Below are 26,867 nucleotides of genomic sequence, written 5' to 3' on the forward strand. Positions count from 1 at the left end.
CACAACAGTATCATCCCTCCTCTTCTTTTCAGCCTTTAAAACTTGCCTGCGAAGCCATCACACAGTTGAATACCTAAATATGTGGTCTGTCACTATAAGGCACTCTGCAAAAGCTCACAGGTGCACGTTAATAATAATAATTGCAAGAACAAATGAGCCCTATATTCTAAACAAAATGCTTGATTAACCTGGAGGTAGGCTGTATGAATTGTGTATTGATTTCTAATGATTCGTTGGGTCTCTGGACCGTAATAAAGATTGATTGATTGATTGATAATAATGGTGATGATGATGATGGCAATGGCATTCCTGTTCTGTGCAACTAAAGCCGCATGTCACTTCAAAATCCCGCCCCTCCTGCCTCAAAAACTAAAAGATGACGGAGAACTGAGGTCCAGCGGTGTAGGCACTGGTGTTAAATTAAAACGCAGAAATATCGTCCTCTTGGAGAGTGCATATACAGCGAAAGTGTTCGCGAGGGACAGGAGGACACAGCTCTGGAAACGAAGCTCGTCGCAACGTTGTCCTTTCGCAACGACGCGGCCTGACACCCTTAATTTACTCGGGAGAGTCAGTAAAGATGGGAAGGGACAACCAAAACAAAACGACCGTGCCAAAACACGCTCGGGCTTCGATGTCCCCAGCAGCAACCTCCGCCGCCATGCGCTCTTCTAGAAGCTCGCCTCTGAGCTACAGGGAAGGAGGGGCGGCCGGCGCGCTTCCCCCGCCTCATTTGAAGCAGGAAGGCGGAGCCTCCACTGCAGGCCGCAGCGGAAGGCCGAGCCGCAGAGGAGGCGGCAGCGTGAGGCAACAGCAGCAGCAGCCGGCATGTCTCACGAGTCTCCTCACTGCAAGCCCTCCAGCCCGAGCAACCCCCGGGTGTTTCTCGATGTGGACGTTGGGGGAGAACGAGGTGCGGGCGGGGAGAGGCGAAATGGCAGAGAGGTCGGGGGGGGGGGGGGAGGAGAAGAGGCGGCGGAAAGCGCGCGCGGAAGGTTCCCCGGCGGCGGGAAGGGCGCGAGGCCGCCTCGAGGGGCCTGAGGGGCAGGAGGGAGGGAGGGAGAGAGTGGCCGGCCTAGCCGAGGCCCCTTCGGTGCCCGGCAAGCAGGTGGCCGGAGGACCGTCTGCTGCTGCTGCCGCCGCCGCCGCTGTCCAATGTTCTGCAAGCTCTGCCTTAGACAACAGGGCGGCCAGCGGGAGGAAGCGGCGCTGCCCCCGGATCTTTTGTATCGTTTCCCCCTCGAACGAGTGGGAATTCTCCCTCAGGCCGCCGTCGCCGCACGGAGAGGAGCGCGCCTGTAGCGCGCGGCGTATATATAGTAAAATATCGGGGAAGCGGGTTGGCGGAGACGGGACCACTTAAGGACCCCCCACCACCCGCTTTCCCCATCATTAAAAAACAAACAAACCCAAATTAGAATAAATCCCGCGAAGTCCCTCTCTGCACAAACAGGACTAGAGAAAAAACATCCTGCCCTGTCCTGCTTTATATGTTAAATATAAAATAAGTTTTTTTAAAAAAATCCCCTCAGAACAAGCGATTCCCTCATCAGCAACCTGGAGTGATATGTTCGAGGAAAAGCTTTTACGGCTTTATCGCGTGTATTTGTGTAAACCTCGACTCTCCAGATTTAAGGAGTGCTAAGGCAGGCTAGAAAATTCCAGAACTAATTTCTTTTTCCTGGCTTGAACTACAGAATTATTGTAAATATATATATATCGCCTTCTAGTTTTATATATCGCTTCATTTCGCCCAATAACATGCCTGCACAGATTCTGATTTTTGAGGAAAGGGTCACATAACAGCTATTCTGAGTGGAAAGCCTGAGATCAGGATACTTTAATAGAGAACCATAGAATTGTAGAGTTGGAAGGGACCATGAGGATAATCTACTCCAATCCCCTGCACTGCAGGAATCTTTTGCCCAACGTGGCACTCAAACCCGCAACCCTGAGATTAAGAGTCTCACCCTCTATCAACTTGAACTGTCCCAGATGTGAACGATCTGAATGCCAACATTGCTTCCCTTCTATTAAATTTCCCTTTTGGTGTGTGATTTTTGTTTACCTCTTTCTGTGCAAAGTAAGAGTTTCCCCATCACATTGAGGTTGGAGCTCCCTAAAGTGCAGTACTTGGACAGATGCAGAATTGAATTAATTCATAACATGGCATTTAACAGCTATATCTGGTTTCAGAAACAAGGCATGGCCTCAAATTAATGGCAGTAATCAAGAATCAGTGTTCCCGTTCTGATCAGAAGTACTTTGGAATGGGAAAAGCTGGTATTTAAAAAATGCACTGTATAATCTTCAATGCACTTGTCAAGGCAAAACACATGGCCTAAGGCAGACTATCAAATTTGTGTTGATTAGGATTTTTCTAACCGTATGCATATAGACTAGTAACACCACCAACAAGCGGCACCCAAGGTGAACAATGGGCCTCTCCCATGTTATTAATAAATAGTGGCACTGAGTCAAGCATGGGTGCCAGATAAGATAAATTTGAGCTTTACCTAGGTTGTCACTGGAATTGCTCAATCTTGGCATAGTAACTAGAGTGTTTTATTGACTCGTGGAAAGCCTATGCTCACGTCACTTTCTAGCCATGAAGTTATTTGGGTATTGTGAAAATACCGTTGGTGAATTAATGGTATGCTATACAAATATACATGGAGGAATGCAGGATGCTGGTATGATAAAATAAAACTTTGGACCTCTCTTCATTCCAGCTGGCCGAATCGTATTAGAATTGTTTGCAGACGTTGTACCTAAAACTGCTGAAAACTTCCGTGCATTGTGTACTGGAGAAAAGGGTATTGGACCAGCCACTGGAAAGCCTCTTCATTACAAAGGATGCCCCTTTCATAGAAGTAAGTTTGTTTTGTTTTTGTTTCCTTGGGTTAGCTGAAAGGAAGATTATACTTGTTTTAAATCCTTTCCTTTATTTTGGTGTCCTACTCTTCTGTTTAAACGAAAACTTCCATGGTGAAGTATAATTTATAAATGAAACAATAAATAACCACAAAACAGACAAAAAATACAACATAAAAGAGCATCACCATTAAACCAGCAAACTGAAGCAGAATCCTGACAATAAGTAGGCACTGTTGGTGGGTGGGCCCAGTTCTTTGCTCTGTTGTGGATGAAGTTGCGCTCCCTCTAAAGAAACGGGTTTGTTGTCTGCGGGTGCTTCTTGATCCCGCTCTGTCATTGGGTGCCTAAGTGGCAAGAAGTTCTTTTTCCAGTTACATTTGGTTATCCAACTACAGCCATTGCTGGACCAAGATAGCCTTGCCATCATCTTGCTTGCTCTGATAACATCCTGTTTAACATCTTACACAAGCGTAGCTTATTGTGTGGGGATGTGGGATGGAGTTTTCTTGGTGGTTATACTAGTATGCAGAACTCCCTGTACTCAAGAAACGTACCATATTTACTCAAGTCTAATGCGCCACCAAGTCTAATGCGCACCTCAATTTTCAGAATCTTGAAACTAAAAGAAGTATTTGCTGGTGAATGTAAATGTGCTATTGAATCTAATGTGCGCCTTAATTTTCGCAACATAATTTGGCCAAAACTGGTGAGCATTAGATTCGAGTAAATATGGTATGTTCACTTAAGCTTATAGATTTATAATTTATGCATTACATGAAATAGGACTTTGGAATGTTGCCCAACCTAATGCTAGCTTTCATCTTTCTGTGTTCAAATTGCAGTTATCAAGAAATTTATGATCCAGGGTGGAGACTTCTCACATCAAAATGGAACAGGTGGAGAAAGCATATATGGTGAAAAATTTGATGATGAAAACTTCCATTACAAGGTAATGGATTAATAATTAAAATTGTCACTTGATAGAATTATGAATGTTTTTCATTTTTACCATAATGAAATGTGACTTTGCCTTAAAAAAAAGTTTTATTAAAGCTTTTTTTGTGTAACAAACAAGCAAATAAACAAATAAAATTACATATAGTGTCTCCACTTTCAATTCATAGAGTCTTTTTCACAATTCATTTTAAGCAATTATCTGTATAAGGTCAACTCTAGCTGAAGTATATTTAAATATAGCTAACATTTAACAAGTATCTCATTTGAGGGAAATGTTTCAGACTCCTACTTAATATGAATTCTTGAGATCTAATATAAAAGCTGTTAAATGTGAATAAGATACTTCAAATTAAATTCTGCACATTATCTTAAATATCTTATTTAACTTTATTATTAAGTTTGTTGAGTGTCTGGGTTATCTATTACCCTCAAGCTTAATAATTTCCTTTGGACAGGCACAAGCCTTGCTTGGCATTGTCTCTGCTTCAGGAACAGCTTCTCTGCCTTTTGGCTAAGATCATGTGAAAACATTCACTACGTTAATTAAGATACCGCAAGCCATTTTCCTTGTAACCTTTTGTCTTGTTAGCAGGATGTCTCTGATTCTTCATTCATGAATTATTCTAATCAGAATTACACTGGTATCTTTTTATATAGCACGATCAGCCAGGTTTGCTCAGCATGGCAAATTCAGGATGCAACACTAATGGCTCCCAGTTCTTTATCACCACTGTGCCAACTCCTCATCTTGATGGGAAACATGTCGTCTTTGGCCAGGTGATCAAAGGCATGGGTGTTGTAAAGCTACTAGAAAATGTTGAAGTAAAGGAGGAAGAACCTGCTAAGGTAAGCTTCGACAGCTTTAGAAGAAATCCTTTTTCAGTATTATAAATTAGTCAAGTTTTAAGTGTGAAAAACAGCTGAACTATAAAAGGAAGCCCTGCTGATTTCAGATGGCTACTGAATGGTAAACCAAAGGTGTGCATACAAACTTGGGTGGTAGGTTGTTGGCTGAATTTGGCTGGGACTTGTGGCAAAATCTCTTCTCTTGTAACAGTTACACGTATCTCGTTATTCCCATTATTTAACTGGCATTCCAGCAAATTGTATGATATTCAGTGGAAAACTGCACAATGGCTTGAAATCAATAGCACATATTGCATGCTTTCTGAAAATTCAGAGTAAGCTGTCTTTCGCAGATAAAGTTGCCTTTCATGTACTCTTATTATTTTTAGTTATGCATCATCGCAGAGTGTGGTGAACTGAAAGAAGGGGATAACTGGGGACTTGCTCCTATGGATGGTTCTGGAGATACTCATACAGATTTTCCTGAAGATTCTGATGTGGATTTAAAAGATGTAAGTATCTCTTCTCATTGAGAAAAGATGTTAGTGATGCAGTGGGAGTTGTAAGGAAACAGAAAATGAACCTCTCTTACCAAAAACAGAGTAGCATTTATTAAGACAGCACAAGGTTGTTGTGAGGGTCAAATGGGGAAAGGGAGAAAAATGTATGCCACTCTGAATTCCTTGGAGGAAAGGTGAGATTTAAATGTAATAAAAGAAGCGAGGCTGCTGAAGATCTGGCTCAGGCACCACTGATCAGCAATGGCTGCAAAACCATGTGCAAGATGCTTTGCAAGCTCCAGTTGACCATTGGGTCTTGCAGAGCGCTGTGGGCAGGTTTTCACAAGGCCTGATGTTCAGCTGACTCATAGGCAAGGGAGTAAAAAATATCAGTGTACTGCCTGCAGACAGCACACATAGCAAAGGGTGCATTGGTCATACAACAAAATACTAAAGGGCTCCTGTATCAAGAACAAATACTACAGAACAAAAGCCACACTTCATCTCAACTCATTCAGAATTTAAGTGCCAAATGAGTTTAATCCAAGCTCTTCACTAGGCAGTCTATATAATCTTTTAATATGCCAACTGAATAAAGATACAATATAGTAAAGTGTTTTTATGACCTATGACAAAGTAATGTGTCATTACATAGTTGGTTGTAAATCCTGTCGCACTGAGGTTTTACCCAGATTCTAAACTTGCAGGCCTTCCCCTAAAAAAAAGGAAAATGTTTTGCAAATTATAGAATGATACCATCTCTCTCTCTCTCTGTTTTTGGTAGATTCACCAGGTTGTGTCTATAGCTGAAGACGTAAAAAATATAGGTAACACTTTCTTCAAATCCCAAAACTGGGCAATGGCAGTCAAGAAATACAGCAAGTCTTTAAGGTAATGAAATTGGGGATTCGAAACTAACATGATCCAGATATTCTGGGACTGATCAGAAGCATAAATAAACCATTCCCCCCTTTATCTGCTTTAGCTAGTGTTGCAAGTTAGACATGTGGTAATTCAATAATGCAAATTCTGTCATTTTATTTTGTACAGGTATATTGAAGCTTCTAAAGCTATAGTAGACAAGGAAGATTTAGCAAAGTTGAATGCTGTAGCATTGAGCTGCTACCTAAACATTGCTGCTTGCAGACTGAAACTTTTGGAGTGGCAAAATGCAATTGAAAACTGTACTAAGGTATATTGCTTATATTTTGGCTCAGAAAAATTGATAAAGTAGAATCCAACAAACAATTTATGACACAATTTTATTTAAAACAATATGCACAGCAAAGCATTCTTAATTCTTTTCTGTCCAGTTTCTGGATTCATTGCATTAGGTCAGCATTGATGAAAATTTTAAAACTAATAACCTGCCATTTCTTGTTTGGCCCTCAAATAGCATTCCCCCCTTATCTCCCTTTTTGTCCTACACAATAAAATTCTGTTGAGGCATTTTTCAAGCCCAATTTAGTGTTCCACAACTCTGTCATATTTAAATGCTCTTGCCATGTGCCTTGATCCATTCATGTTTAGCATCTGCATGTTGGGATGTATTGCTTGGGCCACTGATCAGTAACACACAGATAGGCCAACACATGTCTTAAGAGATATAAACATAATGAATAGGGGAAGCATGCAAAATTTATGCAGACCTACATTGTGTTATATGTACCTACATATGCCCCAAGAAAATCAATAGGAGCCCTCTTCTGTGTGTCCTCACAAGCTGAGATTCAGTATGTGGCTATAAGAGGAAATTGCTTCAGTGCAGCTTGATTGAATTCTTGGTAATTTTGTGATTAAAATAGTTTGGTACTTAGTAGCCATTGATCTCTAGGTGATGTAAATTGGTTATCCGAGTAGCCACAAGGTGTCGGTATACTGTCCAGATCTTTTTCAGTCTTCTTTCATACTGATTGTTCAGCATGGTTCAGCGGCTACTTAAATGGATAGATACCAGAATGTCCACAAAAGACTGTGTAGAGGAAAACAAACAGCCATTTATGTTTTCTATTACTTGGGCACACAGAAAGGTTTTGTTGCTTATCAGATTAGCGACTTGAATTAGGCTGATAAGGGGAACTAGCTTTTGCTTGAAAGAAACCTAGGAAGGAGTTGCATCATTTGTTTCCTTGCTAAAAACTTATCACGAGATGCTGCTGCTCAAATTATTGCAGTAGCTGGTTTTGCTTACTGAATCTTAAGAACTATGAGAGATACTGTTCTTATTATTTTGCAGGCTCTGGCCATAGATCCTACAAACACCAAAGCACTTTACAGAAGGGCTCAAGCTTGGGAAGGAACAAAAGATTATGATCAGGCATTGGTAATTACAAGTACTTGGTTTGACATACAATGTTAAAGTAAGATATACATAAACAAATTGCTTACTTCTTTTCTTTTTCTTTGAAGGCTGAGCTTCAGAAGGCTCAAGGCATAGCACCTCAAGACAAAGGTAAAGTGTCATTCTGCTTAATACCATTGACTAGGTAGGCTTTTGAATAAGCTGCACTAGTTTCACCGCAGACTGAAAACATTTTTTTGCTACTTGAGCCAGTATATGTATCCCATTGAGGGTGGGGAGAAAAGTAAGGGAAGAGGGGGTTATCTACTCTTGAAATGAACATGCATGACTTTTAAGTTACACAGGCTTTTAAGTTACACAAGCTATATTCACACTATTTTCTCTCCTGCGTTTTGACTAGCTTATTCTTAAATCAACCCTCTTTTGTGGAAAATGAATTTTTGGAATGGGAATTTGTATTCTAAATAGGTTACTTTCGGAAAAAGGTGTGAAAGTTTCCTGCAAAAGCATAGGACAGCAATTTTAACCACTTTTTGTTTGTTTACTTCCACAGCTATCCAAATGGAAGTACAAAAAGTTAAGCAGAAGATAAAGAATGAGAAAGAAAAAGAGAAGGCTGCTTATGCAAAGATGTTTGCTTAAGTCAAGATAGTTTCTCCTTAACTTGTGCACTGATAAAGGCAGGATTAGTATGAGTAGCAGTGACAGTGTGTTATTGACTGTCACTAATACTGATGCTGTTTCACATGTTTACATCTTGGCTTTTCTTAAGGTTGCATATAATTTCAAACATCTTTCATTATTAAGTTAAATGGTAAGGCACTTAACAGTAGTAGTATTTTAACCTAAAAAGTGTATGAAAAACTACTTCATAAAACTTCAGAACGATTGAGTGCAAAGAATTTGAACGAAGTTTGGTTACATACCAGAGGCTTAAATTCAACAAGCTATTTCCATCCCTTTTATCCCTCCCTTTGTAACTCTCATTACTGAAGATTCAAATGCTGTTAGAATGGTGTTGAAGAAATAAATTGAATTTGTAATCATATAGGGAGAGCATTCTTTATTACTTGAACAAAATCAAGTTATATCAAACAACCCCTAACCAGCAGTGCTCCGTACCTTGTGTTACATATGATTGATGTCTGACTAATCTTTACAATCAAAATCCACTGAAGTTAGCCTTCAGCTTTCATATATTTTACTCTGGGTCACATCCATTATTAGTGTTCAGGTCTAGAGAGGATGGGCAAATCAGACCAGATTGTACTCAAACTGTTCTTGTTCCACTTTGATAGATCAAGGCTTATTTGAGTGTACTTTCCTATTGCATCTGAACACGCAGACAGTTGCATTTACTGCTTCAGGTACTACCAAGTTCAGCATTCAATAGAATGCTAACCTCACAGAGGACCATTTGATAGCAGCTCTTGAGAAAAATGTGGCAAACCCAAAGTTGTATGGTTCTGCAGCTAGGGTGTTCTTTTAGTTTTGATCAAGACTACATTCCATTATAAGCTGGTCCACCTCCACCTTCAGGTACAACCCAGTTAATATTTTGGCTGGGATCTTTAATATCACATGTCTTGCAATGGACACAGTTCTGAGCATTTATCTGTAACCGCAATCCATCTCCAGTTTCCACAGGAACATATTCATAAACTCCTGTAAAAAGGAAAATTGAATTTAGTGGAAGAAGTAACCTAATTCTAAAAGTACAGTAGAATTTAGCCAGAAAACGCCCCCATCAAAAACCAAGGGGTCAAGCTGATAAGTGAAGTTATGGTATGTAGGACAACAAAAAGTGGAGGAATGGGGAAAAACAAACCTGCAATTCCACACACTACAAATTGTGCTAGGTACCTGCAGGGCAGAATCGTTGCTCAGGTCCATCATATATAGCTAAGTTATGATTGACAGGAACACTATCATCTTTCAGAGTCAAATGAGCTGGCTGGTCATGTTCGTGATTCGTGCCACTCAGAGCCACTGAAGAAAGCAAGTCAAAACTGATTTTTCCATCAGGTTTGGGGTATTCAATAGGTGTACAATCTTTGGCTGGCTTTAGCCGCATTGCATCTGTCCCTAAAATATCAGCAGAGGGGAAAACGTAAATATAAGCAAAACTTAAATTATATTGGTTTCACCATACTCTAGTAAAGGAGCATATCAGTACCATCTTCTAAGTAACTTTGCTTCTCTGAAGGAAATGCCTCTACTGCTGTGATGTGCTCCACAACTGGAAAGGGGGTAGTGGTGAAGGTAGAGTAGGCATGGTCTCTCTCCCCCCCTTTTTCAAAAAAGGACATATCTTGAGGGGTAAAAAAATTCCTGTAGGCATGGTATCACAGAAGGGCACTCAGGAGTGCTCAATAACTTTAAAAAAGACAAATTTTGGGGGATCCTGAGAGCCATAAAGAACTTGGGGGAGTCATATAAATGATGCAAGGTATCCACCCCTTTTCTATGGTGTTGGCCTGTTTGTGGAAAAGATCTCAACAGGAAAGAGTGAGCTTCCTTGCACAATAGTTACACTTCCTCTCCTTCCCTCTGCAGTCTGTTTCTAGTGGATCCCCCAAATCAACAGAGCACTGGACTGTCCAACAGATTTAGGGGCATGGTGGTCTGAAAAGGAAAGGAGAGAAGAAGGGAAAGTCTCATGGCTGCTGTCCAGATGCTGTTAATTTAGAAACCTACCTGGATGCTTTAGGGTCCAAGGTTCCATTCCTCTTAGTATCCAGTAAAATATGCCTGTGTAAATCATTCCACCATACACACCCAAGGGTCCATGGCATGAAGGACGGATATTCCTGACTGCATAGAGTTCTTTCCATACCCAGGATTTTTTCAGATTGTCTTCATATTCAGGCACATCAAGTCCTAGAAACAAGGGACTGTTTATTAAATGTTTAGAAAGTCAGTAGCATCTTACAGTTCCACTTCCAAGGAGATAACTAGTGCTACTGATAAGAGCCAGGCTTTCTATATTTTGCAACAATCAGTAGTTTACATTTGAGAAAATATAAATCGCTCGGGAGAGCCATACTTCAATAATTTTATATCTGAATGGATACTGAAAAAGCAGAGTGGAAGACAACTTTGAATACGGTACGTATATATCATTGTTTACTCTTTGAGTTTTACACTAATAAGACCAAAAAATAATATGTTTGAAGGCTGTTGAAGGATAGTAACATTTGTTTCTGTTTAAAAGTAGTAAAGTTATACACTACAGAATTATAACACAGAGGTTGCAATTCTGTGCACACTCGAGGGTAAGCCTAATTGAATTCAGTGGGATCCACCTTTGACTAAATGCACAGGATTGTATGGCACATGATTAACCGTTTAACAGCTAAACATAGGCATTTTCCCATGTACTAGGTGCTAACTTTTTAAAAACAGTGAATCTGCATTTCAAATGAAGAAAACAACACCTTGCATTTAAGATGAAAACAAAAGTGATTTTAGATAGCAACTTTAGTGGAAATACTATTTTTTTAAAAAAAAAAAGTCGAAAAGCAACGCAAATACACATCATATATATTTTCAGCCTGTAATTTCCAATGTAAACTTCAGATTGATCTCACTCAGTGTCATTTGATACTTGAAGGGTGTGACATGCCATAGCAGAGACTCAATTGTCAGGACTAGGCAAGGTATTATACTTAGGCTCCACTCGTAAATTCCTTCCATTATATCTGCAATATGGTGATGAGGCGTTAGGGCAGGCTTGTATTGTACTGGTCCATTATCCACAGGTGATAAAGAGATGGACACAGGTGAGTCAGTAGGGTGGAGACTTCTTTTGCATGGTGTTTTTCATGCTTCCAAGGTCTGTGCCAGTGGCTTTTTTTTTTATCCCACTGTTTTGCCTGGGGAAACCCTCTGTTTACCACTGAATCAGAACAAATAGCAATCTGCAGAAAAGCCTATTGCTGTTTCTTCCAATTTAGTGGTAATAAAGGTTTTCCCAGGGAAAGTGTCAGGACAAAAAAAAAGACATGGAAAACGCAGGCCTGTGTCTGAAAAGTGTGCAAAAGGAAAAGTGTGAACCCTGAGTGTACGCTATTGAATTGTGGGCTTTCTACAAAGCTGTTTTAGGTCAATACACCAGTGACAATTAACTTGGCTTAAAGAGCTCCTTAATATTTAGAACTGTCATTGATCAGAAAGCATCAGTGATAAACATTCATATCATGCCATCTTACCCAGTGTTTTTGATTGGAGATTCTCATTCGTTAGTTGGTTGAAAATGGCTTCTGAAGCCAGCATACCACTTTTCATTGCAGTGTGTGTGCCTTTAATCTTAGGAACATTCATGAAACCTGGGCTACAGCCAATAAGGAGTCCACCAGGAAAAGTGAGTTTAGGTATGGACTGCGGAGATAATAATTAATTTATTAACTATTCATGCAGAATAAGAAAGATTGTTGTTTTTTAATCAAGCAGTCACATTTTAAGTTCGATTGCATTAAGCGGATTAAAGCATACTCCTTTACAGCATACTTGCATGCTCTTCTGCATATCCCAAGCCATTATGTCTACATTCGAGGCTAGAACCATCTATATATTGAGGCATAATCTATTCGGCCTGTAGATTCATCATGCACTGTTTTTCAGAATTACTATTCCTCATTCTTTCTGAAATTCTTCAAAGCCTACTAGACCTATATCCTTCTACCTTAAACTAGAAGTTTCAGCTACTTGTCTCCAATTTCCCAGCACTACTTCAACCTTTACATCAGTATCTACTCATCTCTCCATTTCTTTTTTTAAATTTAATCCTACCCTGAGATACAAATCTGGATTATTCCAAGCAGGTATATCTCATAACATCATATTTCCAGTTATGTGGTAACATCAATTACAGTATATATTCATACAAGCCAAAAAAATTCATAATGTGAGGCTGTCCCAACCTTTCGCCTTCTCCTATGTGCATAATAAAAGGGTACCACCCTCCTGAAAATGTGTCTTTTGTTTTCATCCCCTTTGCTGATTTTGTTTTATTTATTAGCTTGTCTGTCGAAACTAGTTGTCAGATTTTTCTTGTACCTTGAAGTCAGTGTTGCACCCTCCAGAAGTTTCCCATATGTAGCTATCACTAGTCTTGCTGGTAACAATCATGCTATAAAGCAGATCAGTATTATCTCCCCAAAAAAGGTTAAGCAATACCAACTCTTTATCTCTTCCTTTTCAGTCTGATGCAACTGGAGCTACTGCAGTAAACCATTTGCCATTCTAAACTCCATTAGCATTACAATCCACTCCACAAGGAAGCCAGGAGCGTTGTTTCAGGGTTCCTGTTTTTAAAAGGCCAGCCCAGACACTCAAAACTACACTGCCTCTGCTTCCCTCTTGCAGTGTTTAAAGAACACCGTCTTCAAATAAATTAACTTTGAAGCAGGGAAACCTTTAGCTCAAACAAGGCATTAAAGTGCAAATGCAGTGGTCCAGAAAAATAGTCATAAAATGGGAATACCTATAATAAGAGAACCAAGAACACTACCCACAGAGGCAAATTTTGTCTCTTTCTGTTATCTATATAGTTCCTGAATATGATATCAATAAAGAAGAAGGATTCTAAGTGTTATATTTTAACTCCATAGCACTAAGAATGACATCTATGAACCTCAACCTTTTAAAGAAGCTACTGAACTTTTCAACTGCTACATCAAGAGACAGGAACTCCTGACATCCAAGTATCTGAGAGGCATTATAAATAAGAGCCAGTATCATTCATGGAGTATTTCTAATCCATTTTTACACCCCTGCTAGATTTCTACAGCCAACTAGTATACCTGAAAGGTGAAAAGGGTTTGGTTATTGAAACCACTAGTATTTTTCTAGATATGGCTGCATCAAATAATTCAGAACATCTGTCCTCTCTGGGTGTATTCAACAGATTTAGTAGAGCATGCTTTAGAGCTATGGATACAGATTAAAAAGATGTCTCTGGAATACTGCAGCAATTGTAAAACTAGCAGGTTTTAGTATAGAGAAAAGTAAACTTAAGCATCACCTACAATGCAGGTAAACCTTGAATCAGAACAGCCACACAACTAGTGTTACAGATGCACAGAGACTCCGTCTTAGCCCTTCATAAAATCTATGGAGCTCTTTGGATCAGAAGTAGGGTTCTGCTGCCATTTTCTGGTGAACATGTTTCAATTGGGCTTACATGCAGAAACCTTGCCAATTCAATGTCTCACCAAGCCACACCAGATGTATGTTTAATTACAGGAATAAAGAATTCACAACCAAGATATAAATTATTTGTGAAAATTTGTACAGTTATGCTGCGGGTTATCGCTCCAGGATGAGGCCGGCTAATCTTACCCATGGATGAGACTGTGGTGCAACATTTCCAAGGACAGTTTGTAATATCTCTTATTTTGACATTTAAAGAAGACAACCAGAGACATTTATTAACTATTAAACAACAGTCCAACTAAAGCGTTTTGTCTTTACTAATGCTGCTGTATTTAATTTATAGGTTAGATCAAACCAACAAAAATATATTACAGGTCAATAGGGTAGCTAGCAAAGTTTAATACAAAGTGCTTTTAAAAATCTCAGATGCAAGGAGGCTCACTCCTGTCTCTTGCAGGAGGATGCCTGATGTGACAGGTCTATCACCTAGAAGCAAAGCATTTGCCCCCACAGAACTAGTGTTTTTCTCAAATACAAATTTAGTCAAGCAACTAAATTCATGATTGATTAAGACTGCTTCTATCAGATGGCAGCTTTTTTAAAACAACAACAACAACAAAACACAACTGAGACATTTGAGGAAATAACCTTGTATTACTTAAACATCACCTGGAAACCACCTTCATTAAGAGCTCGGGCACCATAGGCAATTCTCTTTCCACCTTCTAAAGTAGGCTGTACAGTTGGATGGTGCTTCCACCTCTGAAATTCCTTAAATGGATTCAAGTAAGGATTTTGATAATCCAAACCGATCTATAAGACATAATGCGAAAATACTTACTTTAAAAAACAAACCTGTGGGCTATTACTAATAGAGCATACAAAGCTTCAAACACATTCCTCATTTCCCTATTATGCTACTCGCTGGATATATTTAGCTTACTTTGGATTTCAGTATTACAAGAAGTAATTCTGTCCCTATGAAATGTACGGCCATGCAGCTCTTTTGTGTGAATAAGTGATTCAATAATTCTGTATACAGGCATAATAGCTCATATACATATTCTTCCCCTGAGAAAAGCTCCAATTTGAAAAGCATGTGGCCAGTACTTGGGGACTAACCAAACCTCACACATCATGGAGAAATGTTTTCAAGGTAGTAGTTCTTGAACCCTGCTAACCTTGAAGAAGTTAAGCACTGACAATCTTCCGTACTGAACATCACAAGTAAAAGTTAAAAAGATATGATGTACGCAAGCAACACTAATACAGTGGTACCTCAGGTTAAGTACTTAATTCGTTCCAGAGGTCTGTACTTAACCTGAAACTGTTCTTAACCTGAAGCACCACTTTAGCTAATGGGGCCTCCTGCTGCCGCTGCGCAGCCGGAGCACGATTTCTGTTCTCATCCTGAAGCAAAGTTCTTAACCTGAAGCATTATTTCTGGGTTGGCGGAGTCTGTAACCTGAAGCGTATGTAACCTGAGGCACCACTGTATTAGAATTCTTTATCTCAGTGCCATCCATGAACAGACTTACATCAGAAGCAAAAAATGTTCAAAAAGTTAAGTTTCACTGCAAGTACAAAATACTTACCACAAACCCCAAAGCTACTAGCGGTTCACCCTCATCTAGATGATAAAGAAATGATCCTCCGTATGTATGTCTGTCCAAAGGCCAGCCAACAGTGTGCTCCACTCTTCCTGCTTTCCATTTCTTTTCGTCAATAAGCCACAGCTAGAAATGGGGAAAATCCAGGCAATGCAGTTCAGCAAAGACGTTACTAGACTTTAAACCAAAGTGAAACTGCTATGTGTAACTTTCCATACTACACAATTGGACTCAGTGCTGAAAGCAAATAGAAGTCTTCATCTTTGAAACCTTCACATTTAATCTATAACCTATTGGCTTGAGTGAATGAGCTGTCAAATAATGCTGCAGTGGCAGGTCTTTGTAAGTGGGGCAAAAATGGGTGGAAAATATAATTTATTTTCACTTATGACCCCTCTGCCTGACACAACTGTTTGTTTATTTATTTATAATCCATATATATATATATGGCAGTTTTACAATATAAGAGAATAAAAACAACAAAAGTATCCATAAGGACATCAATAAATACTCATTGGTTAAAAAGTAAAATTCATATTATAAAGCCCTGTGTAAATAGTTTTCAAAAGTCATTTGAAATAAACCTCTACTGAGTTTCACAGGACAGGTCCTGCCTCACGAAAAGGCTCAACCCAACCTTGGGTGTGTGGGAAATTCACTCCCATTGGTAGTCTCACTTCTTTTAAAACATACCAATTGCTTACAATGAATTTTCTGAATCTGAAGCAGAAAGGTTTTTCTTCACTTAAGTCCCAAATCATGCCCACACCTATTAAAAACAGTTTTCAGTGAAGAGGTTTAAGACAGTGATCAGCAGTGTAGAACAGGTAACTCAGGAGCAATTACCTGGATTAATATCCATGTTCTATCTTTGGTATGCTTTCTTTTTAAGCTTCTATATTTAAGCTTCTATTTTACTTGCATTAGAACCATTTAAAGCACTGCTAATAATATGCCTTTTCTAGAATGGCTTGGGATGGATAGAACTACTGCCATGAACGACAGGACCAGTTTATGTAGCCAACACTATTTTGGAAACTAGAGTTTTTAGCCATCGTTCTAAACACAAGATAGCTTGCAACAGTGAAATAAAACAGCCACAATACAGAGATGGGGCCTGCAGCCCTATAATACCTGGAAAATCTTTCCAACTTGGCTGTGCCTTGGGTCTCCCTTTAACTCAGGGACAAAGACAATTAGCCATAAAGGCTAAATGTTGACCTTAAAAAGAAACATTGAGACACTTCACTTGTGCATTGTTTACAAGCCAGAACTATTTAACATATTAAATCTGTTTGTCCTAAAATTAAAAGCTTGCATGAATAAGAATGCTGTGAATAAAATTGGAATACAGTGACTTCTACCAAAGAAAGCCACAAGTAGTTATTGCAAGGTGGGGAAAGTGGCTGAAGTAATCCTTTAGATCTAGAACTAACAAACTAAAGAACGGATCAAGGTACTACACAGTAAGCATTAGCTAACAGTAAGATTAGCTAACCTTTCCCAAATTTTCATACCATTTCTATTCTGAAAAGGCTTTAAAATGTACCCTGAGACAATGTCAAATACGCTTGTGTTGTGGGATTCAGAGAGCAAACCTTGGATTGTAACCGATCAATAATACAGCGATACCTCCTTAAGCCCAATGCCGTAAGTCTGGGGTTGGCAGTTCTGCCTTAGATTGTATTTGTTGTACAACTGCTTTGCAAGATGGCCGTGACAACCTTCTGCAAACACGGTGATTTTGGCATGCAGCTCCAAGCCTCTTTCAAACGTAGCCTGCCACAGAAGATAATAAATACCATCATTACACACATAAGACGTATTTGAAAGTGAAGTCTGTTTGGCGAGATACGCTGCAAGCAGTTGTGTAACATGTTTTCATTATGCCATGTTGCAGAGAATCTTCCGAGCACCTGCTCTGAATGCAGAGATCCCAGCTTCAATCCCCAGCATCTTGAGGGAGGGCTGGGATAGTGCTCTGTCCGAAATACTGCCCCTCCAAGCCTCTCTATCTAGCCGTTAGGGTTCTCCTCGGGCCATGCCCCTCACTGGTGCTTCTCCATGCCCTACTTAAATCCTTTTGCCTGGCAGAAATATGTCCTTGAACTGTGACAATGTCTATTGCTTGCCTGGATAGGGAAGGGTGTGTGTTAGCTCTCTTGCCTCTACCCATCACTGGCACCTAGACCCTAGGAAGTTCCTGATGAGGGAATACAGACTCTCGTTCTGCTTTTAACATTAGAAAGGAAAACTGGTAGGGAAGATTGTAAATCAGCAGTTCTTTTCCTACTTAAGTTAGAGCCAGTTTAAACTTTGTGTAGCCAGCTTATGCTTGCCTTGTGCACACTGATGTGTGTGTGTGTATGCTGCATATACTAAAATGTTAAAGGGTGATGCTCATTCCCAGCACTTAGTAAGATGTAGGGGACACAGTTCAAGTGTCCTGCAGCACATTTACTTCATTCTGTCTGAGACGTACAATTACAAACACCACTATAATTGTAGGAAGCACACTTGGAGCAAACAGTATAAACTGACCCTTGATGCCAGGCTGATAATGAGTCCCCCCGCCCCCTCACACGCTATTTCCTTGCATGTTCTATTAGTCATCTCTGTTTTAAGTTGATCTACTCAGAACTTTAAGGAATATACTGAAGTTTTTTAATTTTTCTTCATTATATGTAGAGTTGAAAAGCGTTGTTTTCAGTCCCTTATAAGTATTTATAACATCTCTGCTTCTTTCTCTGCATGGTTTTAAATCTACTGACTCTCTGGGTGCAGAATGCAGAGATGTCTGCGTAGTCACATGTCCTTCAAAATGCTGTTTAAACAGTGTCATCCATTATACAACCTCTTAGGCAATAATACAATAATGCCTGTGCTCATCTCAACCCTGGAACTTTGAGCCATATTTTTCAAGTATACTACCTTTGTGTTTACTTAAATGCCTACATTAAGCTGCAAATCCAACACCATCTTCATACCACCAAGCATATAACAGCAGTTTTACAATATCCATTTTTATGAGGAGCCATCCAAGTGAAAAGCATGATGTTAATAAAAAAGTAAAGGAGCATTTACCTTGGGTGCCCCATCCTTTTGGATGCCAACATCATTTGTGGCAATCCCTTTCACACTGCCATCTTCATGGAAAAGAACCTATGGGAAGGAAATCAAATAAAGATCTGTTATTTCAACATTCTGAACATGAAGCTGCAAGCAGAGTTGTGCAATTTTATTGTTCGTACAGCATCTAGTTGTAGTCACCCTGTAAATATTTTTATTATTATTAATTAAATTTGTATACCAGCCTTCATCCAAAGATCATAGGGCTGTTCACAACATTAAAAGCACAAAAGAACACAAAATACATAATGAAAAAATGGAATACCCCTCCTCCCACAAGCACAGTTAAAAGGGCATAGAATGTTAATCAGCCCTGGTTATAGAGAAACATTTTTGCCTGGCCTCTAAAGATATGTAATGAAAGCACCAGGTGAGCCTCCCTGGGGAGAACATTCCACAAATGGGGAGCCACTGCAGGAAAGGCCCATTCTGGTACAGCATCTGCATGGAATATCCTGGAAGTTTTCAAAAACCTAAGGATGCAAATTAGATGCAGCAAGATGCACCTGTCCTGCATCTGAGCTTGTCAAAAGGCATCAAGTTGTCCTCCGTTGGAGACAGCATGCTGGATTCGACAGACCTTTGTTCTGCTCAGGAGGGCTCTTATGTTCTTACATCATTCTGCAAACAATATACTGTAGTGATTATTTGTGTAAACTGAATGCATTCATTCTAATAGGTGAAAACCTATCTTAGGTGTCATATGAAAGTTTTACAAATCTCATACATGCACACAAACATGAATGGCAACAGCTCTGCCAATACCTCAGCTGCAGCATAGCCTGGGTAGACTTCAACACCAAGCGCTTCTGCTTGTTCACCCAGCCAGCTCACAAAATGCCCCAGACGAACTATGTAATTCCCATGATTAGTCATCGGAAGGCCTAGTTAAAAGGATGAAACACACCACAATTCATTTCACGAAACAGTAAAACACTAAGACTAGTTCAGAGTTACAATTCTACCATACGCATCAGCTTACTAGCAGGGTGAAGTTACAGTTTGTGACTTAATTAACTCAGCCCTGTGCTCACAAATCTTACCGCTGCACAAAACGTGTTCTTAGTCTGCCTGCTGTACCTATGTTTCAGTCTATGTTTTAGTAAACATAAAGTCTCTCATAGTTTACAAAACATTTTTCTCAGGTCCAGTGCAGGAGATTCTTAATTGCCTCAGACACCAAATCAACTGACTTACAAGCTTGTTCTCAACACAACTTATAAACTACAGTGCATGTACTGGAACAAAGTGATGTGACATTTCTTCACTATAAAGCAGGGGTAGCTAACCTGCGGCCCTCCAGAAGTTACTGAACTCCCATCAGGTCTAACCAGCATAGCCAGTTGTCAGGGATGAATGGGCTCTATGTAAATTGGTTCAAGTTGTTTTTAATTTTGTTTTTTAAACTGTTGTAACCCACCCTGAGACCACAGGGTGAAGGGCAGGTAATAAATTTAATACTTTTAAGCAAAAGAATAGCTCATACAAGCACTTTATACCCCAGCTCAAAACAAAAGATTTACACATAGAGGTTTTTCGTCTTCATCAATAACTGTACCTGGAAGAATAGGAACTGGGATTCTAGAGTTCTTTGTTAATATTCCAAATTTGTCTTCTGTTACAGAGGTATGCAGTGGAGCCTAAGAGAAATGAAATAAAAATAAGTAGAAATATTTTACAAAACTTCCAACCCCCTTAATAAGACATTTGAATACCATTAACATTATAGATTCACATAAAATTGGAGCAGACATGTTTATGAGTTTCAGGGATGGTAATAGATGTCAGATTAAGCAGAAATAAGAAAAGAATGAAGTGCAAGAAAGGCACTTGTATTCTACTGCAGGTTCTGATCATTAAAGGCAGCAAGCTAAATGATTTAGCAGATAAAGGTATTTGGCATAATTTTATTTATTCTTTGGCAAAAGATACTGTCAGGGAACTGCCATCGGAGCTAGAGGTGGAGGGAAGGCTCCAGAGGGATGCCGGAGAGGGTCCCAGTAGGGAGAGAGGCAGCCCATCTGCTGGGGAAGGAAATCAGCGTAACACCAGTGGAGAAGGGGGGCAGATGGGGGAATCGGAGAGGAGGCTCCAGGACTCTTCACCGGAGACCAGCGGGGAGAGCACGGGTCCTCCGCTGCCCACACCCTCCCTGCGCAGAAGACTTCCGCACAGGGAGAGTAGGAGGAGACTTGGCGTCAAAGAACTTCTTTGCTGGAAGAAGTTCAAGAAACGCCCACTGACGGATTCTGCCAGCGACTGAGACAGCCACAAAGTGAAGGGCTGTCCAGACAGAAAGGGTTCAACCAGGTAACCTAGCCAGGAGTGGCGGCAACTTACGCATGAGCAACCCCTTAGAACCATTACAGATACTTTACCAAATATCTTTATAATGCACATTATTTCCCCGGATACTTTCTATTTCATAGCATTTCGAGGAAACATATTATATATAACTATTTTAGTAATTTCCTTTAAAATCACTAGCATGCATTCTAAACAGAATTAAGCTACAACTGAAAAAAGTTGTAGTACAGAAGTTAAGCTCTTACCCCGCGTTCTTTCCAATCTGGGAAAAGTTCGTTTAAGGCACGTGGCTCAAGGCAAGCTCCAGAAAGTGTATGCGCACCGATCTGAGCAGCTTTCTCCACAAGGCACACACGGATCTCTTTGCCATGTTCGCTAGCTAACTGCTTGAGTCGGATAGCTGCAGCGAGTCCTGCAGGGCCTGCTCCAACTACAACAACATCCGCTTCTTCTGCAAATCTCTCCATGCTTATCCCTTTAACAAAGAGCCATATACCGGAAAGTCAAATGGAGGCTAGGCCCTTGCTGTCAAAATCAGCTGTCCCTCCCCTTCTTGAAGTCTGATCTTGCAGCCACAAGTGGAAAAAAAGTGTTGGGTCAAGACTAAAAAAATAAAATAAAAATGGAATAGAACTTATAGGTATCTTTCAGCTGTGGGTTTGCTAGGATGCACTTCAATGACCTTTTACTGGCACTGTCCCACATCACAGCTAGACGGCCACTTGAAGCTCTTCCTGGGATGTGGCTGCTGCAGTCGCATGCTGACAGCTTCTGGGAGCCGCAGCTGAGAGCTGAGTGCATGGTGGGGACCAGAGTAGGACAAACTACCCCAAAAGGAGCACCACATGTCCCCCACCAAAGGTATTACCCCTCTCCTAACACCCCATACACCCTAAAGTAATACACTACACTAAAGTAATAAACAATTGCAAAGTTAATTGTTAAATATAATTATAAATACAGATACAGTTTTACAGGATTTCCCACAAAAATATATAGCTGCCCACGTGCTATCCTCTATCTATCTAAGTGTCCTTTAAAGGGGGGACTACCTTTGCTATTTGTTGATCAATAATTGACTCTTCGTCACCACAGGCGACTAGGCAAATAGCTATTTACAAGCCTGGTTATGCTACAAAAATGAATTGTACTTAAAAGTTTGTCACTTACCTTCCCACCGGTTGTCTTTGTCCCGGGGGTGGATAGTATAGTGGGTGGTGATACGTGGCACAGTGGAAGAAGCCCATCGTGCTGCGCACAAAGGAAGGTGACAATCTTTTCCTGCTGACCTCAAGGCATACAGACAACGATGTGCTGTTGCAAAGAAATAAAACAGTTCTGAGCATTCAATTTTTGTCACAGCTCTGTAACTCGGACAACAAGGACACAAATATTCTGCTACCGTTTATTTGTACACTGTATGATTTACATAAATACCATACCATTTAGAGAAGCAGTCTTAGATGTAACAGTTACATTAATGTTGGGTCCCATATCAGTTCCAGATCCTACGTTTCCCCCGTCTCCTTTTAGTTGTCTAGTGCAGTGTTAAAAAGTTGATCATCAAAGATAAGCCATGCATTGCCGCAGATCTCAATGATGCCTTACAGTAGAGGTTTTCAACCTTTTTGAGTCCACGGCCCCCTTGACCAACTATATTCTTTCTGCAGCACCTCTGTGTGGCTCAGGAGCCCAGTTATATCTCTCCTTGCCTGCAGAGCTGGCAGCCTCTCACCCTTTTTTGAACACCCTCCCTTGTGGAGTGTTCCCTCAGCCTCCTCTCCCTTCTCCTTGGGAGCCTTCCAGGCAGCCGCAGCCCCTGGTCTCTGAGCTGCCCCGCCCTCTGCCTGAAAGAGAAGTGCCTCCTCACACTGCCCCATAAGGGCCTAGGACTTGTCCAACAGCAATGGTTGGTGGACTGACTGGCTGGGCTCCTCGCCCACTTGCTTGCTTATTCTGAGGCCACCTCAGCTCCTGGCAAACAACACCCCCTGGCCAGCCCCAGAAGCACCATTTGCCTGGGGAGCTTGTAGCCAGGGCTGCTGCAACAAGCAGCTGTGCAAGCCTTTAGGAGGCAGAGATGTGAGAGGGCATCAGAGGAGAGAGGGAAGGAAAGGGGGAAAGAGGCCAATGTTTCCCACAACACCCTTGACCACCATTCAAAGTACCCCAGGGTGCTTTTGGTTAAAAACTATGGCTGTACAGCTTTCCCACACCTTTTAATATCTGCTGTAATCTATATGTTACAAATCTGTGTGGAGCACAGCCATAATCAACTTATATAAAACATAATGAGCTTTACAGGGTCTACAACCAATAAACTCAAAATTGATTTAATGCTCACAAATGGACTCAACAGGTGACTTACCTATATGCGCATGTGTGTGTGTGCATGCACACACACACACAAAATTTCATAGTGCATGGGTAAATTCTATACCAACACACACTTCTACGTAAGCATCAGACAGCTCACCATGAACTCTTCTGATTTTGTCTTTTCCATTTTGGCAGCTTACCCAACAGCTAAAGTTTTGACCAAGTAACTACTGTTCTGGCTTGCTAGCAACCTAGATCTTTGCAATTTGGGTGCCTATTCAGATATGATTGTTACAGTACAAGGCCAGCACCAAAAGCTAGGCCATGTAATGAAATTAAGAGGGGATTTGGACAGAAACTCTCCAGAGTTGCAGAGCAGGAAGTGACTGTTCCTAAATGAGAGGTGTGTACATTTGTAGCCAGGGCTACTAGAGAGAACTGAGCAAGCAACTCCTGCCACTGTAATCAACAGCATGACATAACAAAAGAGTTGGGCTGCTACTTATACAAGGTCATGTTTGACTATAGATGAATCCACCCTAGTTGTTCAGCATGGAATTTTCAAACTTCTGTTTACTCACTTTTTAGGAGGCCCTCACACAACATCATCATCCTGCTCTTTCCCTGTTGTATTTCCATCTTTGCTCATTCAACAGAGTCTGACTTTTCCCAGAGAACAGATGAGTAGCATAATCATCACCAGTGTAGACATTATTGGTGCTACTCTTCTATCCTTTCAAAATGACAGGACTTTGACATGCGCACCACCATGGTAGGTAAGTGAATCAGCTCAGTACACATTCATAATAACTACTGCAGGGGCACCATTTTATCACTACATATTTTTGCACTACAATGCTTTTCAAACTATGTTTTAAATACAACTAAATTGAAGGTTTTACAGTGCTTAACCTATTAATTCAACAAAGTTATTTTTAAAAAATTGATTAAACATTCCTTCCTTGTTATTAACAATAGCCACTTTACTAAGATAGCATTTACGTGAACTGGTCTTTCCCAATTTTCTACCCACTGCAGCTATGTCACATCCACTTGTATAGGCAGAACATAGCAGGAAGAACATACAGAATAAGTGCAACATTCCCAGCAGGGTGGAAAATCAATTGCACTTGTAGTATACAGTAAAAGAGCATTGCTTATTAACACTAGGAGCCACTTGTCTGAAAGCAGGCTATATGGCCTATCTGGCAATGTGTGACAGCAGTCAGTCCCTTGATAATATATACTTAAACAATTCATCAACCCCCCATGCAATAATAATAATAATAATAATAATAATGTTATTATTTATTATTTATACCCCATCCATCTAGCTGGGTTTCCCCAGCCACTCTGGGCAGCTTCCAACAAAATATTAAAATACAATAGTCTGTTAAACATCAAAAGCTTCCCTAGACAGGGCTGCCTTCAGATGTCTTCTAAAAGTCTGGTACTGTAGTTGTTTTTCTCTTTGACATCTGGTGGGAGGGTGTTCCACAGGGCGGGTGCCACTACCAAAAAGGCCCTCTGCCTGGTTCCCTGTAACTTGGCTTCTCGCAGTGAGGGAACCGTCAGAAGGCCCTCGGAACTGGACCTCAGTGTCTGGGCAGAACAATGGGGGTGGGGACGCTCCTTCAGGTATACTGGACTGAGGCCGTTTAGGCTTTCTACTTCATAAAGGACTTCTAGGTAAAACATACAATTATTTGCACTTAACATTATTAGTATGTAAAGGAGAACCAAGCTATTCTACTTCTGCCCTACTTTTCTTATGCTTGCTAATTGCAGCAAGCTATTATCATTGCTATATTACCGCATGATGCAAAAATCCAGATGACCATTCATCACTGGTGCCTAAAGAACTGATAGTGGTAGGTTTCTGAAGGTGGTAGGAAGCCGGTTTTCCCTCATCTCATGTGCTCTACGTGGCTGACCATCACATCCTCTTACTCCTTAACCAGCAGCAACCACTCATTGGAGTAAGATCTTTCAAGTCAGAGGCTATGATTTTCAGGTAGACTTCTACCAGGTAGAGATGAAAGAAAAGTGGAGGAAACGGAGACCAAAAAACACCAGCAAGAACATTTCAAGCCTCCATTTCTTTCCTTCCAAGCTGGTTCTTAAGATTCTTGCAAAGGATTCATAACAATCACTGCCAATACATAAGCGGGGCTTTTTTAAAGAGTCTCCCTTCCACAAAAGGACTGGTCTCTGTCCAAACAAGATCTGTTTTGTAAGAGATCCTACAGGTGACCTTTACCCTGATTTTACTTCTGGCCAGCAGGGGGAGATGAAAGAGGAGAAATACCCAGGGTCAGCTCTGAGAGAAATAAATATCTGGTGTGGATCAGCAATCCCACGTGAAAAGACGACTTCTTTCTTGTAGCTTTGTTGTCAACCCCATTCTGTTGACCCCTGTTTGCGCATACTAAGGTCACGGCCTTGCCTTTTCCTAGGCTTGACAGATGAGGTTCAAAACCAAACCCCGACAACAAATCTGACTCACAGAGCTGCTCCGTGCACATTTACACTGTTGGACACTCACTCCCCTTCCCTTACACAGAGAGACACAAATCAACAGAGCATTGCTACTTAATCCCCTGACAGCTGCCATCGAGCCTAAGCACATTTCGTCAGGGGCCAAGGAGCAAGGCGTGTCTAGAATCAATCTGAGGGGGACAACGCTCACCCAGAGAAAAGCCACTGCTTTCATTTTCCACTTCCCACTTCTAATGGTGGGAGCCATGACTTACACCAGGATTGAATGCACATTTATTCCTATTGTGCTGGACATGCATGCACAAGAGCACTGACCCTGAACCAATGCTCTTCGTGAAAGAAAGAGATGGCTTATCGACAAACAAAACACAAGCGTGCAAAAAATTATGGAGATTCAGGGCGAAACTTACTCGCCACGGCACGTCCGGAAAGCACGATTTAAATGCACTTTACCTTGACGGGAAACTTTGCAAGCAGGAAGCAGCATGGCGCTTAGCAAGAAGGCTCCTGGCGATCCAAAGGAGTGGGTGGGCGACCAGCCTTTTTTGGGGGGGGGTCCTCCCACAGACGCTCTCCTATGTCTCCCTCGCTTGCTTTGCAGAGTCTCACGGGGATCTTACAGCTCGGCCCCCATGCTCCTCCGGGTTCTCAAGCAGCTGCAGAAGCCACGAGCAGAATTCGCTGGCGTCGAAGTTAACTTGCGCAGGCAGGCCACACGTTGGGAAATGGGCGCGACCTCCCAGAGTGACATCCTATTAACAAACAAACTTAAAAAACAAACAAACTATAATTCCCAGGATGCCCCGCAGGAAAGGGCTGCGCCATATTCACGAGTCTGTCCGCCGGACTTGAGGGCGACGGGAGTGGCGAAATGCACGCCGGGAAAAGTAGTTCCGGGCTGCCACTTTGCTTCATGACGAGTTCGTACAGAAAAAAGGGAAGAGTGACACGCGATTGCAGTTCTTGTTGACTTCCGGTTCAAAATATTTTGATTGGTTGGTTGATTGATTACTATATCGCCCTATACCCGGGGGTCTCAGGGCGGTTCACAAAATACATAATAAAAATTAAAACAACAACCCAATAGCCCTCCCAAAAGTAACAAATTTTAAAAGGGCGTTATCCTCCTAGCATATACAAATGCACTGACCACACGCTTGCATCTATGGGACATCATAGTCAATAGCGACTCCCCCCCTTTTTTTTCTTTTGCCCAGTTAGCCCTGCTCTGAGTCACTTCTACATTTTCCTTTCTCTATGGAGTCAAGGATGAGGTAACCGAGATGGATCGGCGGACGTTGAACTCCTTACGTCAGTGACAGGCAACGGTGACAGGTTCCTTGAGGCGAGCCCTTATTTCCATTT

At 41.0% G+C, this 26,867-nt stretch overlaps 2 protein-coding genes across 2 annotated transcripts; one reads left to right on the forward strand and one right to left on the reverse strand.

The window, feature by feature from the left end:
- Nucleotides 1-741: 741 nt before the first annotated feature.
- On the forward strand, nt 742-8,530 carry PPID (peptidylprolyl isomerase D). Its single transcript, XM_083756052.1, has 10 exons — nt 742-913; nt 2,733-2,873; nt 3,720-3,826; nt 4,492-4,680; nt 5,070-5,192; nt 5,965-6,071; nt 6,231-6,372; nt 7,417-7,503; nt 7,590-7,632; nt 8,036-8,530. The coding sequence occupies exons 1-10, from the start codon at nt 829-831 to the stop codon at nt 8,122-8,124; spliced, it is 1,113 nt and encodes a 370-aa protein (XP_083612178.1). The 5' UTR covers nt 742-828; the 3' UTR covers nt 8,125-8,530.
- On the reverse strand, nt 6,424-26,864 carry ETFDH (electron transfer flavoprotein dehydrogenase). The gene is made up of 13 exons (XM_083755721.1): nt 25,956-26,864; nt 21,855-21,998; nt 20,930-21,159; nt 19,936-20,017; nt 19,143-19,261; nt 18,333-18,410; nt 16,881-17,027; nt 15,234-15,374; nt 14,308-14,451; nt 11,694-11,862; nt 10,180-10,362; nt 9,346-9,567; nt 6,424-9,147 (listed from the first exon to the last, which is right to left on the reverse strand). The coding sequence occupies exons 1-13, from the start codon at nt 25,987-25,989 to the stop codon at nt 8,984-8,986; spliced, it is 1,857 nt and encodes a 618-aa protein (XP_083611847.1). The 5' UTR covers nt 25,990-26,864; the 3' UTR covers nt 6,424-8,983.
- Nucleotides 26,865-26,867: the final 3 nt, after the last annotated feature.

This window comes from Podarcis gaigeae (assembly GCF_964106915.1).
Source record: "Podarcis gaigeae genome assembly, chromosome: 9".
Classification (NCBI taxonomy): domain Eukaryota; kingdom Metazoa; phylum Chordata; class Lepidosauria; order Squamata; family Lacertidae; genus Podarcis; species Podarcis gaigeae.